Here is a 14,486-nt window from a genome sequence, read left to right on the forward strand (position 1 = left end):
AGAACTTGAGTTCGAGTCCAAGAAAGAGTTGAAATATAAGCTGGTTTAAGGTGTGTGTGGGGGGCGGAGAGAGAGAGAGAGAGAGAGAAGTGGAGGGGGGGTGTGGTTGTAGGGACAAACAAGCAGTGATAGATAAAAACAAAAAAACGGCGGATGCTGGAAATCCAAAACAAAAACAGAATTACCTGGAAAAACTCAGCAGGTCTGGCAGCATCGGCGGAGAAGAAAAGAGTTGACGTTTCGAGTCCTCATGACCCTTTGACAGAACTGTGATAGCAGTGATAGAAGCAGATCATCAAAAGATGTCAACAACAATAGAACAAAAGAACACATAGGTGTTAAAGTTGGTGATATTATCTAAACGAATGTGCTAATTAAGAATGGATGGTACGGCACTCAAGGTATAGCTCTAGTGGGGGTGGAGGGAGCATAAAAGATTTTAAAGTACTTAAAAATAATGGAAATAAGTGTGAAAAGAAAAATCTATATAATTTATTGGAGAAAAAAAAAGGAAGGGGGAAACAGAAAGGGGGTGGGGATGGGGGAGGGAGCTCACGACCTAAAATTGTTGAATTCAATATTCAGTCCAGAAGGCTGTAAAGTGCCTAGTCGGAAGATGAGGTGTTGTTCCTCCAATTTGCGTTGGGCTTCACGGGAACAATGCAGCAAGCCAAGGACAGACATGTGGGCAAGAGAGCAGGGTGGAGTGTTAAAATGGCAAGCGACAGGGAGGTCTGGGTCATTCTTGTGGACAGACCGCAGGTGTTCTGCAAAGCGGTCGCCCAGTTTACGTTTGGTCTCTCCAATGTAGAGGAGACCACATGGGGAGCAGCGAATGCAGTAGACTAAGTTGGGGGAAATGCAAGTGAAATGCTGCTTCACTTGAAAGGAGTGTTTGGGCCCTTGGACGGTGAGGAGAGAGGAAGTGAAGGGGCAGGTGTTGCATCTTTTGCGTGGGCATGGGGTGGTGCCATAGGAGGGGGTTGAGGAGTAGGGGGTGATGGAGGAGTGGACCAGGGTGTCCCGGAGGGAGCGATCCCTACGGAATTCCGATAGGGGGGTGAAGGGAAGATGTGTTTGGTGGTGGCATCATGCTGGAGTTGGCGGAAATGGCGGAGGATGATCCTTTGAATGCGGAGGCTGGTGGGGTGATAAGTGAGGACAAGGGGGACCCTATCATGTTTCTGGGAGGGAGGAGAAGGCGTGAGGGCGGATGCGCGGGAGATGGGCTGGACACGGTTGAGGGCCCTGTCAACGACCGTGGGTGGAAAACCTCGGTTAAGGAAGAAGGAGGACATGTCAGAGGAACTGTTTTTGGAGGTAGCATCATCGGAACAGATGCGACGGAGGCGAAGGAACTGAGAGAATGGGATGGAGTCCTTACAGGAAGTGGGGTGTGAGGAGCTGTAGTCGAGGTAGCTGTGGGAGTCGGTGGGTTTGTAATGGATATTGGTGGACAGTCTTATCACCAGAAATTGAGACAGAGAGGTCAAGGAAGGGAAGGGAAGTGTCAGAGATGGACCACGTGAAAATGATGGAGGGGTGGAGATTGGAAGCAAAATTAATAAATTTTTCCAAGTCCCGACGAGAGCATGAAGCGGCACCGAAGTAATCATCGATGTACCGGAGAAAGAGTTGTGGAAGGGGGCCGGAGTAGGACTGGAACAAGGAATGTTCCACATACCCCATAAAGAGACAGGCATAGCTGGGGCCCATGCGGGTACCCATAGCCACACCTTTTATTTGGAGGAAGTGAGAGGAGTTAAAGGAGAAATTGTTCAGTGTGAGAACAAGTTCAGCCAGACGGAGGAGAGTAGTGGTGGATGGGGATTGTTCGTGCCTCTGTTCGAGGAAGAAGCTAAGGGCCCTCAGACCAATTGTTGATTGGAAATTGTTGATGTGACGTAAGGTGTCAGAGGAATCACGGATGTAGTTGGGAAGGGACTGGACAAGGGGAGAGAGAAGGGAGTCAAGATAACGAGATGAGTTCTGTGGGGCAGGAGCAAGCTGAGACGATTGGTCTACTGGGGCAGTTCTGTTTGTGGATTTTGGGTAGGAGATAGAAGCGGGCCGTCCGAGGTTGGGCGACTATCAGGTTGGAAGCTGTGGGAGGAAGATCTCCAGAGTAGATGTGGTCAGTGACAGTCCTGGAAACAATGGCTTGATGTTCAGTGGTGGGGTCATGGTCCAGGGAGAGGTAGGAGGAAGTGTCTGCGAGTTGACGCTCAGCCTCTGCGAGGTAGAGGTCAGTGCGCCAGACAACAACAGCACCACCCTTGTCAGCGGGTTTGATGACAATGTCAGGGTTGGACCTGAGAGAATGGAGTGCAGTAAGTTCAGAGAGAGACAGGTTAGAATGGGTGAGAGGAGCAGAGAAATTGAGACGACTAATGTCGCGCCGACAGTTCTCAATGAAAAGATCAAGAGAAGGTAAGAATCCAGAGGGAGGGGTCCAATTCCAGTTCCCTGGCCCCAACCGCTTCCTCTTCACCATGGACGTCCAATCCCTCTACACCTCCATCCCCCACCAGGATGGTCTGAGGGCCCTTAGCTTCTTCCTCGAACAGAGGCCCGCACAATCCCCATCCACCACTACTCTCCTCCGTCTGGCTGAACTTGTTCTCACGCTGAACAATTTCTCCTTCAACTCCTCTCACTTCCTCCAAATAAAAGGTGTGGCTATGGGTACCCGCATGGGCCCCAGCTATGCCTGTCTCTTTATGGGGTATGTGGAACATTCCTTGTTCCAGTCCTACTCCGGCCCCCTTCCACAACTCTTTCTCCGGTACATCAATGATTACTTCGGTGCCGCCTCATGCTCTCGTCGGGACTTGGAAAAATTTATTAATTTTGCTTCTAATCTCCACCCCTCCATCAATTTCATGTGGTCCATCTCTGACGCTTCCCTTCCCTTCCTTGACCTCTCTGTCTCAATCTCTGCTGATAGACTGTCCACCAATATCCATTACAAACCCACCGACTCCCACAGCTACCTCGATTACAGCTCCTCACACCCCGCTTCCTGTAAGGACTCCATCCCATTCTCTTAGTTCCTTCGCCTCCGTCGCATCTGTTTCGATGATGCTACCTTCAAAAACAGTTCCTCTGACATGTCCTCCTTCTTCCTTAACCGAGGTTTTCCACCCACGGTCGTTGACAGGGCCCTCAACCGTGTCCGGCCCATCTCCCGCGCATCCGCCCTCATGCCTTCTCCTCCCTCCCAGAAACATGATAGGGTCCCCCTTGTCCTCACTTATCACCCCACCAGCCTCCGCATTCAAAGGATCATCCTCCGCCATTTCCGCCAACTCCAGCATGATGCCACCACCAAACACATCTTCCCTTCACTCCCCCTATCGGCATTCTGTAGGGATCGCTCCCTCTGGGACACCCTGGTCCACTCCTCCATCACCCCCTACTCCTCAACCCACTCCTATGGCATCACCCCATGCCCACACAAAAGATGCAACACCTGCCCCTTCACTTCCTCTCTCCTCATCGTCCAAGGGCCCAAACACTCCTTTCAAGTGAAGTAGCATTTCACTTGCATTTCCCCCAACTTAGTCTACTGCATTCGTTGCTCCCAATGTGGTCTCCTCTACATTGGAGAGACCAAACGTAAACTGGGCGACCACTTTGCAGAACACCTGCGGTCTGTCCGCAAGAATGACCCAAACCTCCCTGTCGCTTGCCATTTTAACACTCCACCCTGCTCTCTTGCCCACATGTCTGTCCTTGGCTTGCTGCATTGTTCCCGTGAAGCCCAACGCAAACTGGAGGAACAACACCTCATCTTCCGACTAGGCACTTTACAGCCTTCCGGACTGAATATTAAATTCAACAACTTTAGGTCGTGAGCTCCCTCCCCCATCCCCACCCCCTTTCTGTTTCCCCCTTCCTTTTTTTTTCCAATAAATTATATAGATTTTTCTTTTCACACCTATTTCCACTATTTTTAAATACTTTAAAATCTTTTATGCTCCCTCCACCCCCACTAGAGCTATACCTTGAGTGCCGTACCATCCATTCTTAATTAGCACATTCGTTTAGATAATATCACCAACTTTAACACCTATGTGTTCTTTTGTTCTATTGTTGTTGACATCTTTTGATGATCTGCTTCTATCACTGCTTGTTTGTCCCTACAACCACACCCCCTCCCTCCTCTTCTCTCTCTCTCTCTCTCTCTCCGCACCCCCCCACACACCTTAAACCAGCTTATATTTCAACTCTTTCTTGGACTCGAACTCAAGTTCTGTTGAAGCGTCATGAGGACTCGAAACGTCAACTCTTTTCTTCTCCGCCGATGCTGCCAGACCTGCTGAGTTTTTCCAGGTAATTCTGTTTTTGTTTTTCATTTCCAGCATCCACAGTTTTTTTGTTTTTATCTTTGTTTTTACACAGGTGTAACTCTATCTCTATTTTAAGGCCATACAACATGTGCTTATTTTCCTTTCCATTAAAAATTACTGCATTGCCTCAGTTGGTAAGAGAATCTAATTACTGCGTGACAAATTCACATGACTTTCTATTATAAATGTGTGTATGTAAATTATAACAAAATTGGCAGGTTAATATATTAACTCATTAAAAGTGATATACCAGTATGCAAATAATATTGCGTTTTGATTTTGTCTAGGGACTCTTAACTTGATTAGAAAATATATCAGTAGTGAAACTCGAACATTGTTGTTCAACAATTATCTAAAAGAGCATCTTCTCCTTGCTGTGTTATGTTCTAACAATTTTTAGCAGCTTCATTAAGAATAATGGGTTATATGTTCATATTGTAATAATTGTTTGACACATTGCATTTTTTATGTTATCTAATCCATACCCAAAGCACTTTAAACTTTTTTGTTTACATTTTTCTAAATTCAAAAGGTATATATTTGAAAAGAAATACCACAATATTGACTATTTAATAACCCACCTGTTTTTGTTTAGTCTTACCAGGATTTGGTCCAACGGGTAGAGCCTGTCATCATGGAGCTGGAGAGACAGGGAAATGTTCTTGTTATTGCACACCAGGCTGTCATGAGGTGCCTCATCGCTTACTTTATGGATAAGGGAGCAGGTACAACAATAAGAAAATAGACAGTACTATACCTTTTAGACTTTTCCTTCCCCCACCCCACCCCCACCTTTGTTTTCTGCCAAACTCTCTTAAGAGCACTGATTCGCAACGGGACGATTTCTTGAATGCCATCTGTCCATTCTTCATTCTTAAGCTTCAGCAGTGACTATTACCTGCTGTTGAACTGTGAAGGCTTGCAGCTGTGCTTAGTTCTGTCTGTGGACATGTACTTTCCAGCCAGATTCATATAGTGATGAGGAATGGGAACTTTGATTAATTGCCCCCAACACCCACCATCTTGTGGCTTTTTGCTGTATTACTATCACCACCCTGATTAACTACTGTTGTTTACTTTCTTTTCAACATTTTTCTCTCCTCTCCTGAACCATTGACTCTTTGCTGGAATATGCTTTCACAGGTACCTCTCTTGACTTGCGCAAGTGATCGTTGCTCATGTGAGTTTTGTTAGTGAGTGCCAGCAACTTATTTGACCATGCAACATCATAACAGAACACATGGCAATCAGAAATCATGACTTTCACTAATTTAAAGAGTATTGGGGTCAGTTATAGAGCCCCACTGCAGCTGAGATATCAACTAACTCATAACAGACTTGTACCTGTGTTTACCTCCTTTCTGTTGCTCAGCTGGAAAAACTTGATAGACTTGCTGAGCTCTACTGCACTTTTAAAAGATCTGAGATTAGAATATGTTTACTTACACAAACTTTTCTTTAAATAGCTAGGTAGGATCCTTAAATTTACCAAAAGTGCACTGCAGTCAGTTCCTGAAGAATTGAAGGTTCATCACGATGAGGGGAAAAAAATTGAAAAAGCCTCCCCAAACCACTTGTAGCATTCACTCTTATTATTTGAGTCGGCCAAACATATTCAGCCCCTTTGAAGGGATATAAACCTAACAAAATTGCCCAGAATCTGAAGTAATATAAAGGAAGAGAGATTCCATCATTTACATAAGAAATAAAAGTAAGAGTAGGCCATTTGGCCCTTTAAACCTGCTCCATCATTCAATACAATTGTGGTTGATCTTCTACCTCAGCTCCACCCTGCATTATCTCACCCCCCTGCTCCCCCTCCCCCCACCCCAGTCCCCCACTGCCCAAAAATCTATTAACCTTTCTCTTGTATGTACTCAAGCATCCACAGCTTTATGGGATGGAGAACTTCAAAGATCCATAGCTCTTTGTGTGAAGAAACATTTCCTCATCTCAGCTCTGAATGGCCAATCCCTTATCCTGAGGCAGTAACCCTCAAGTTTTATGCTCTGCGGTCAGGGAACACATGCCCCCCTCAGCATAGAACCTACCGAGCCCTCACCCACCCACCAAGAACTTCATACATTTCAATGAAAACGCCTCTCAGTCTTTTAGGCAATTAAACTACTCACTCTCCCCTCACAGGACAGCCCCCTCATCCCACAAATAAGTCTAGTGAACCTTCATTGCTCTCCCTTCAAGGCAAGCACATCCTTCCCCTGGTAAGGTGACCTAAGCTCTGCACAGTCCTCCAGGTGTCACTTCACCAAGGCACTAAACAACTGCAGCAAGGCTTCTTCACTCCAAACTCTCCTGTAACAAGGGCTAATAAACCATTTGCCGTCCCAATTGCTTTCTGTACCTGCCTGTCAACTCTCTGTGACTCGTGTATAATGACACCCAGGCACCCCTGAACACCAACATTTTCCAGTCTTGTCTGCTTTTCCATTTTTTCCTCCCAAGTGGACAACTTTGCAAATCCCCACATTATATTACATCTGCCATGTTCTTACCCACTCAATCAACCTGTCCACATCTCCCCGACATCCCCCCACCATGTCTTGTGCAAAGATTGTTCCCCAAACCCAACCCTGCATCATCAAACCTTGCCACACCACATCAGTTCCCCCATCCAAGTCACCACTGCAGATTATAAATAGCTGAGCTGCAAGTACTTACTGATCCCTATGGCACTCCACTAGCCACAGCCTGCCAACCTGACAATGACCTGCCCATTCCAACACTGTATCCGTACCAATATACTAGTTGCAATTTCTTGTGCAATGGCCTCTTGTGTGGCACCTTATGGAATGCTTTCTGAAAATCCAAATTCACACAACTATTGTTTGAACTGCACCTACACTGCTAGTCACAACCTTTTAGAAACTCCAGATTTGTCAAACCTGATTTCTCCCTCTCAAATCCATGTAACTCTGCACAATTCTCCAATTGTTCTCTCACATGACCCAAACAATAGACTCTAGCATCCTCCCCCCACCAGCATATATGGACCTTTAACGTGTTGTCTGGGTATTGCAGATTGAATGAAAGCAGGGGAATATGCATTCTCACTGATTCATATAACAAGAAGCCAATCTGCAGTTTCAATGCCTTTCTTTATTTTATGTTTTAGAACTGCAGAAACAAGGAAACTGGCAGTTTTTATAACTCTTTTTCACCATCTGATGTCAAGTACCATTGCAGGGGACTCTGCATAATATGATCAATTAGCATACATCTTTCTCATCCCTTGGAAGCTGTTCTGAACTCAGCAAAACTGATGGAATAAAAAACAATTGTGCGGGCCCCAAATGAAAGATAGTACATTGGACTTAACTCTGTATTTATTGGGCATGAATCCACTGGCAAAAAATGCCTGATTGATTCAGTACAAAAGTGGAACAAAAATAGCAATCTCATTTGAATCCACAGACTAGCTGTTAAAGAAAGGAGAAAAACATGAAACTGGTATTTTTTTGAAGCTGGAGTTAGAATGCTTTGTTAAAACACCAGGCGTCATAAGACCATACAAAGTCCTTTCTGTGAGTGCTAGGTACTGACAAGTGACAAAAATTGAAAGTGTACCATTCTTCAGCACTAATATCCCTAAAGTACTTTTTAAAATGGAAAACAGAGTTTTATTAGCAGAAATGAGCAATGCTGCTTTAATTCACTGCCCCCCATGTGTAATGATAGTGAAGCAGACATTATAGTGAGCAAGACCAACTTTTCCTTTAGTGGTTTAATATTTTGTTTTTTTTTTGTTACAGACGAATTGCCATACCTGAAGTGCCCTCTACATACTGTCTTAAAACTAACACCTGTTGCCTATGGTCAGTAATCACAAGCTTTACTATCATCATTCAAATCTCTTCTATTAACAGTGAGCACAGGGAAAGGTAAATCAGATGCTGAGCTTGTTAAATTTGAATGAATTTTTAAATTATTTGAGGATATTCTTTCTTGAATTTACACTTCAAAGAAATCCAGAAAAATTAAGACACATTTGAAACGTCATTTTACAAAGTGCCTACTATACTTTTCAGATTTCAGAAAATATAAATGAAAGTATTTAATGAAGAAAATGATATCCGTGGAATGTGTGTATTTTGCAATTTCCAGAAGATAAAAAATTCAGTAAAGGAGTGAGATGTGTCCCTCATCAGCCATGTCACAACTTTATATTAACCTGCTTACCACTGCCTTTTTTTGTAGTTCATGTGGCCAAAGAAATATTGCTGAAACAAAATATTTAAATCATGCAAGCAGCACTTTTTATGTTTGTGTCCCAGAATTTGGTCAGTAGCCTTTATTTTACATTTTTTTTCTAGATTGTTTTTTCACGGGAAAATGTTTGCTTGTATTTTTGCACAGTAGACCTATGCATATACAATAACATCTAATAAATGGCTTGTGCTACGTCTAAGTGAGATTTGAGGGGAGGGTGCATGATGGGTTGGGGCATACGGGTATAAGAACTCAAATTTCTAACTTTAGTTCTGTTCATACGTTTGGAAGGAAATTATGCTTTTCTCCCTTGTTAGTTCTCTGACAAAACAAGCCAGGCACCAGCTGAGAAGGCTGCCAGGGAGCTACTGTTCTGTAATTGGTTACTAGAGTGTTAACATGAGAGCCAAGGGTGAAATTGAGATTTCTTTTTCCCCCTCCATTTGGACATGCACCTGACTTCCATTCAGTTCCTTTAAGATTGGGAACTTTCCAGCTGAGGAATCCTGATGCTCATTCCAAATCCTACCGCTCTGGCACATTGTGTTGATTCTCCAGCATATTTTTACACAGCCATAGCACTCTTAATCATATCATTAAAAAATAATGTTTTGGATGATATGAGTAGCAAACACATGTATTCATGCAAAAGGAAGGATGAGGAATGTGATTTTAAAATCCTCATTATTGTGTTCAAATCCTTCCATGGTCTCACTCCTCCCCATCTTTTCAACCTCTTCCAGCCCTACTACCCTCTGAGAATTCTGTGTTCCTCTAACTCTGTTGTTCAAGCCCACTTCCTTCACCCTACCGTTGGTGACCATGTCACAGATGCTTAGGGCCCTAAGCTCTGACATTCCCTTTGTTAAATCTCTTCACGTTCTCTCTCTTTTATAACGCCCTCTACTGCCTACATCCTTGACCAAGCTTTTCCTCATTGTTCCAATATCTTTCTTGGTCTCAACTTTGTCTCTTTTTGGAATGTTTTATCACGTTAAAAGTGCTAAATGAATGCAAGTTGCTGTTGATATTAGGAGGGGTGGTGTGGGTAGCATCTGGGCCATCAAAGATGCCTATCCACATCTTATACCATTTCCTGGGAAAGGTCAAAGAAGAACCACAACAACAAACCTGAGGCCAATTTAGGGATAACTCAGGAGAAATTCATCCCCAACTCTCTAAAATGATTAAGAAAAGCTCCAGGTTGTTGCAGTGAACTGTTAAATCTTTCAAATTCCAATTAACCAGCAACTTGTCCTCTATAACTGGAAAGCTTCTTTCTGATAAAGTTGTTTGTTTAGCTACTTTCTGAAGGACTGTGCATAATCCTTTCTTGCCACACACTTTAATAATTTGTTGCAGAGGGTGAGCTCTGAAAATAAATACTCTCTAACGTTAATCTAATTCACTTAAGATTTTATGTGCAACCCAGGAAGCATGCATGATCTGTCTTATCTAGCTGGATTTAATCTAATTTCATGACATTTATAGAATTTTCCCTTCTTTAAAAATTAGAATATTATTACTTCGCTTTTCAATCAAATACAGTAATGAGTCAAAATAAATTAATGCTAAATTGAAGTCTGAACAGCCAGTATGGAGAGAATTTTCTCCCAGTCGTGGGGGTTGGGCGGGATCAGGCGTGGGTGGGCATGCAGCTGATCGCTGCCCGTGATTGGCTGGGCGCCGCCATTTTGCATGGGCGGGCCAATTAAGGCCCACGCAGCGTGACATGCACCTGGAAGCACTGAGCGGTCCCTGTGCGGGTGGGTGGAGTAGGCTGAGTTGGGGCCTGCGCAAAGAGCACAGATCTCCCTGAGCTGCCTCAGGGAGATTAGTTTGGTTTTTAAAAATTTAATAAAGAAAATAAAATGTTTGTAAGGCATGTCCCCTCATGTGACAGTGTCACATGAGCAGGGACATGTCAATTAATTTTAATTTAAAAAATTTATTTAATTTATAAACCCTTCATGAAACCTCATCCTGCCTGTGGATGAGGTTTTGTGATAAATGTGAAGGCTGCCTGGGCTCTTCGCTTGCCCGTCAACCTTAAGGCAGGACGGGCAGCTCAGTTAATTATCTTAATTGGAATTTAAATGGCCTTAATAGGCCTTTGACAGTTCGGGCATGCAGCCTACTCCGCTATGTGCCCGCCAAACTGAGGATCTGAATGACGCGCGGTGATGTCTGGACGCACGCCCGACGTCACTCTGCGCTCCGCTTGCCGTCCAGAAGATTCTGGTCTATGTAGAATTAAAGCCATTACTAAAGAATCCATTCCCTTCCTAGTTTGCTGAGCGGCAACTCCCATATTTGTCAATCAATCAAACATAGCACTTGACACAAATAAGGCAGAATCCCTCATACTAACCATTAACATGGCAGAAAAAGGCACAAATGACATGGCATTCTTCAAACTGGTCTTGATAACAGTTGCTGTAAAACTGTGGTAAAAAATGGCAACATGGGAATTCGATGTTAATGAGGTAAAAGTTAGACTTTGGTGAATGTCAAAGGGCAAGCTAAAGTCCCAATGCAAGCCAGCCAAAGCCCCTGGACATGCAAAAAAGGTTCGGCACCCACAGCTCAAGCAACAGCTTCTGGAATATAAAAAAATAAAAACAAAAAAACTGCGGATGCTGGAAATCCAAAACAAAAACAGAATTACCTGGAAAAACTCAGCAGGTCCGGCAGCATTGGCGGAGAAGAAAAGAGTTGACGTTTTGAGTCCTCATGACCCTTCAACAGAACTTGAATATAGCTTCTGGAATATATTCACCAACATTGAGCAAGTGGATATGCAGTTATAGCACTGTAGAAATTCATTTGAAAGCCCTTTATATCACAAAAGCTTTGGACCCCAAGAGCACCTTTAAAGCCTCTCCAAAAGGATGCATGCAAATATAAGACATATTCATATGTCGGCAACTTCAACCACATGCCTGATGATTTTGAAGGCAAGCTATGTCAGTACCAGCATTATATCTTGAGGCTGCCAGTAGCAGTACCACCAAAGCGTCTCCAATACTGCAAACACGGATCAAACATCCCTCATGTTTGACATTCCATTCATTCAAACTATTGGCTATCAAAGAAGAAAAATCGACCACCTTAAGATCAACTGGCAAAGAAAAGAATTGTTTCACTGTCAAGCTCAGGGCATGTGGAAATGAGACAATAATGCTGCCATATATTATCTTCAAATTAAAAGCTCTCCCAAGGAATATCACATGGCCACAAGGCCTGAATATCCGTGAATATGAATATAGTTGGATGGATGAAGGTTTGACCAAAGAGTAGTTGGTAACATGGTACAAAAGGCGCTCATGGGCATGTTATGTGCTGGGCCCCAACGCGTTTAGGTGTCTTCGAATATCACGCATCTACGATATGCTACATGTTAATCGTTTAGATCTTGTCATTATTCTCAGGGGCGTGACAGGCCAGCTGCAGGTGATGGATGTCAACTGCACCCAATCATTTAAACAGCAGATGTGCCAAGAGTAGAATGAGTGGCTCTGCTCTGTAGCATTTGCATTTACATTGCCAGGCAAGCAGAAGAAACCAGACTTTGCCCAATGAATCAGAGAAGACTGGATTTCCATTTATTCATTCTTGACCTAGCATGGCTTCAGGAAGTGGTGTTAACACATGCCATGGATGTTTCAGAAAACAACATCCTCTGGAACGATAATGAATCCTCTGAGATGGATAATGAAGATAATCTTTGTGGTGATGCCATTTATCTATTTGATGACAGCAATTCAGACATGGCATTTCGAGAATTCCATACATGTAGATAAAAATATCTCAAAACTTACCAGTAACTTCTTGATTATTTCTTTTAGAAATTCATTATAAATGCTGGATGCAAAGTAATTAATTTATTACTGTTGCGGACAGGAGGAGGAGTTAATTTAAACAGTGATAATTTTTCCCCTCGCCGCCTATCCGTAAATAGGTGTTTTGATTTGTTTCCCTCTTTACAAGCTCAATCTCTTGATTCTGATGCAATCCAATTTCTTATTAATAACCCCACAGCAAACCTGAATTAGGATGAACTCAAAGGGTTAGTATATTTGCACACGCTCAAAATGCGGAAGGTGGTTCACAACGTCCCTCTCATATTCCGAAAGTAAAGAGAGGGATAGAGAAAATATTTACAGTAGAGACCACAGAGAAAAGAAATATTGGCCAGAATTTTCCTGTCGGTGATTTGGGGACGGGGCCCGCTCGCCGACGGGAAAATTACGTGGGATGACATCGGGAGGAACCCCCGACGTGTCCCCAGTCCATTTAAATTTTTAGGAAGGCGGGCGGACAGCGAAATCAGCTGTTCACCCGCCGACTTGTCAATGGCCAACTGAGGCCATTGACAGGATCATCAAGCTCATTGAAAGACATACCCGTCCAACCTTAAGGCTGGCGGGCAGGCCAGGAGCCCCAGTGGGCTTCTGATAAAAGATAAAACCTCACTCACTGGTGGGATGAGGTTTCATCTCAGTTTTTAAAAAGTTTATTGAAGTTTCACTCATATTTATTAACATGTCCCATCTTGTGTGACAGTGTCACATGAGGGGGACATGTTAACAATGTTTTACTTTCTCTATTTTTAAAGTTTTTTAAACATTCAGCGCTATCCCTGAGACAGCACTTAGTCTCAGGGAGCAGTGCGCTCTTTGACAGATGGGGAATCCCTCCACCCCCCGCACAGGAAACGCATAGCACTTCCTGTCGGGCAGGCCGCTGGGTGGGCCTTAATTGGCCCGCCCACTTAAAATGGCGGCTGGCCCTGTTTTGGTGGTGGAGTTTGGCTGCCCGCCCACCACCGAGCCAGTGGAGCCCGCCTGCCCATCAAGGTCAAAATTCTGGCCATTGTTTGACATGGATTCCAGAGTCCAGAATCAAAGTCCAGTGAGGTATTCCTTTATGGAGGTTGGTGGGCTGAAAACCAATGTTGTAGAATTCACTTTTCCATTGGTGTTGATGCCGCATGATGAGGTAGGCATGCAGAGATTAATCAGTTTTGTAGGCGATGGTACAAAAGTTCCAGCAGAAGCAGTGTAGATGGGGCCAGGTGTTCAACCTGGACAGAGCTCCTTTCCTGTGAGGCTGCCAATCAGATGGTAAACAGTGGACTGAGCTATTCAGCTCAGGAAGGTAATATTACTTGTTCCAAGCCCATGCCATATGACTTTACTAGGACACAATGTCTTCAACAATGGATATTTATCCAGTGTCTGAAAGTTGGTTTTGTGTTCCAGGCTGGTAACATCTCAGCCATTATAGGTTAAAAGGAATGTTTGAGGGGCCATTGCCTCAGTAAACATTCCATCTCCGCTGGCCTGCCTGGGTTATCAAATACAAACGGCCTTTGTGCAGCTTCCTTTGAAGTTGGGCTGTGCAGTCCCCGGATGATTGTTAGTAGCTCCTTGGAGATAAAGAGGTATAGATTTCCAAAAGTGCAAAGCAGCTTCTTTTGTTCTGGGTTCACAGACGGAGACAGTTTCAGCCATTTTAAGGATCTTTGTTTAGTTTTAAATTTTAAAAAAAGCCATGAGGAAATCTGTATATCTTTTATAAAAATATACAGTGCGAGGTCTTAGTCCCTCACATTACCATGTGTAATATGCACCTGAGCTTGTAGGTACATTTTTAGATTTTAAAAATGTATTATATACAGAAAACTGCAGTACTTCCAGATACAAGAACAAAGTAGAATAAAAGTCTGGAAAAAAACTCAGCAGGCCTAACACCATCTGTGGAGAGAATGACAGAGTTAACATTTCAAGTCTGTATGACTCTTCTTCAGTCAAATGGACTCAACGTTAACTGTCTTTCTTTCCACAGATGCTGTTAGACCTGCTGAGTTTTTTTCCAGCATTTTTTGTTTTTGTTTCAGATTTC

The 14,486-nt window shown here is 43.6% G+C and overlaps 1 protein-coding gene across 5 annotated transcripts in view; it reads left to right on the forward strand.

Moving 5' to 3' along the window:
• LOC121281750 (6-phosphofructo-2-kinase/fructose-2,6-bisphosphatase 2-like) overlaps nt 1-14,486 on the forward strand; it is a 65,270-nt gene that overhangs the window by 32,516 nt on the left and 18,268 nt on the right. For all 5 annotated transcript variants that reach the window (XM_041194685.1, XM_041194683.1, XM_041194687.1 and 2 more), the window contains 2 exons: nt 4,948-5,077; nt 8,123-8,185. In XM_041194685.1, coding sequence (XP_041050619.1) covers nt 4,948-5,077; nt 8,123-8,185 — 193 coding nt within the window. The remainder of the gene's footprint in view (nt 1-4,947; nt 5,078-8,122; nt 8,186-14,486) is intronic.

Source organism: Carcharodon carcharias, chromosome 9, assembly GCF_017639515.1.
Source record: "Carcharodon carcharias isolate sCarCar2 chromosome 9, sCarCar2.pri, whole genome shotgun sequence".
Lineage (NCBI taxonomy): Eukaryota > Metazoa > Chordata > Chondrichthyes > Lamniformes > Lamnidae > Carcharodon > Carcharodon carcharias.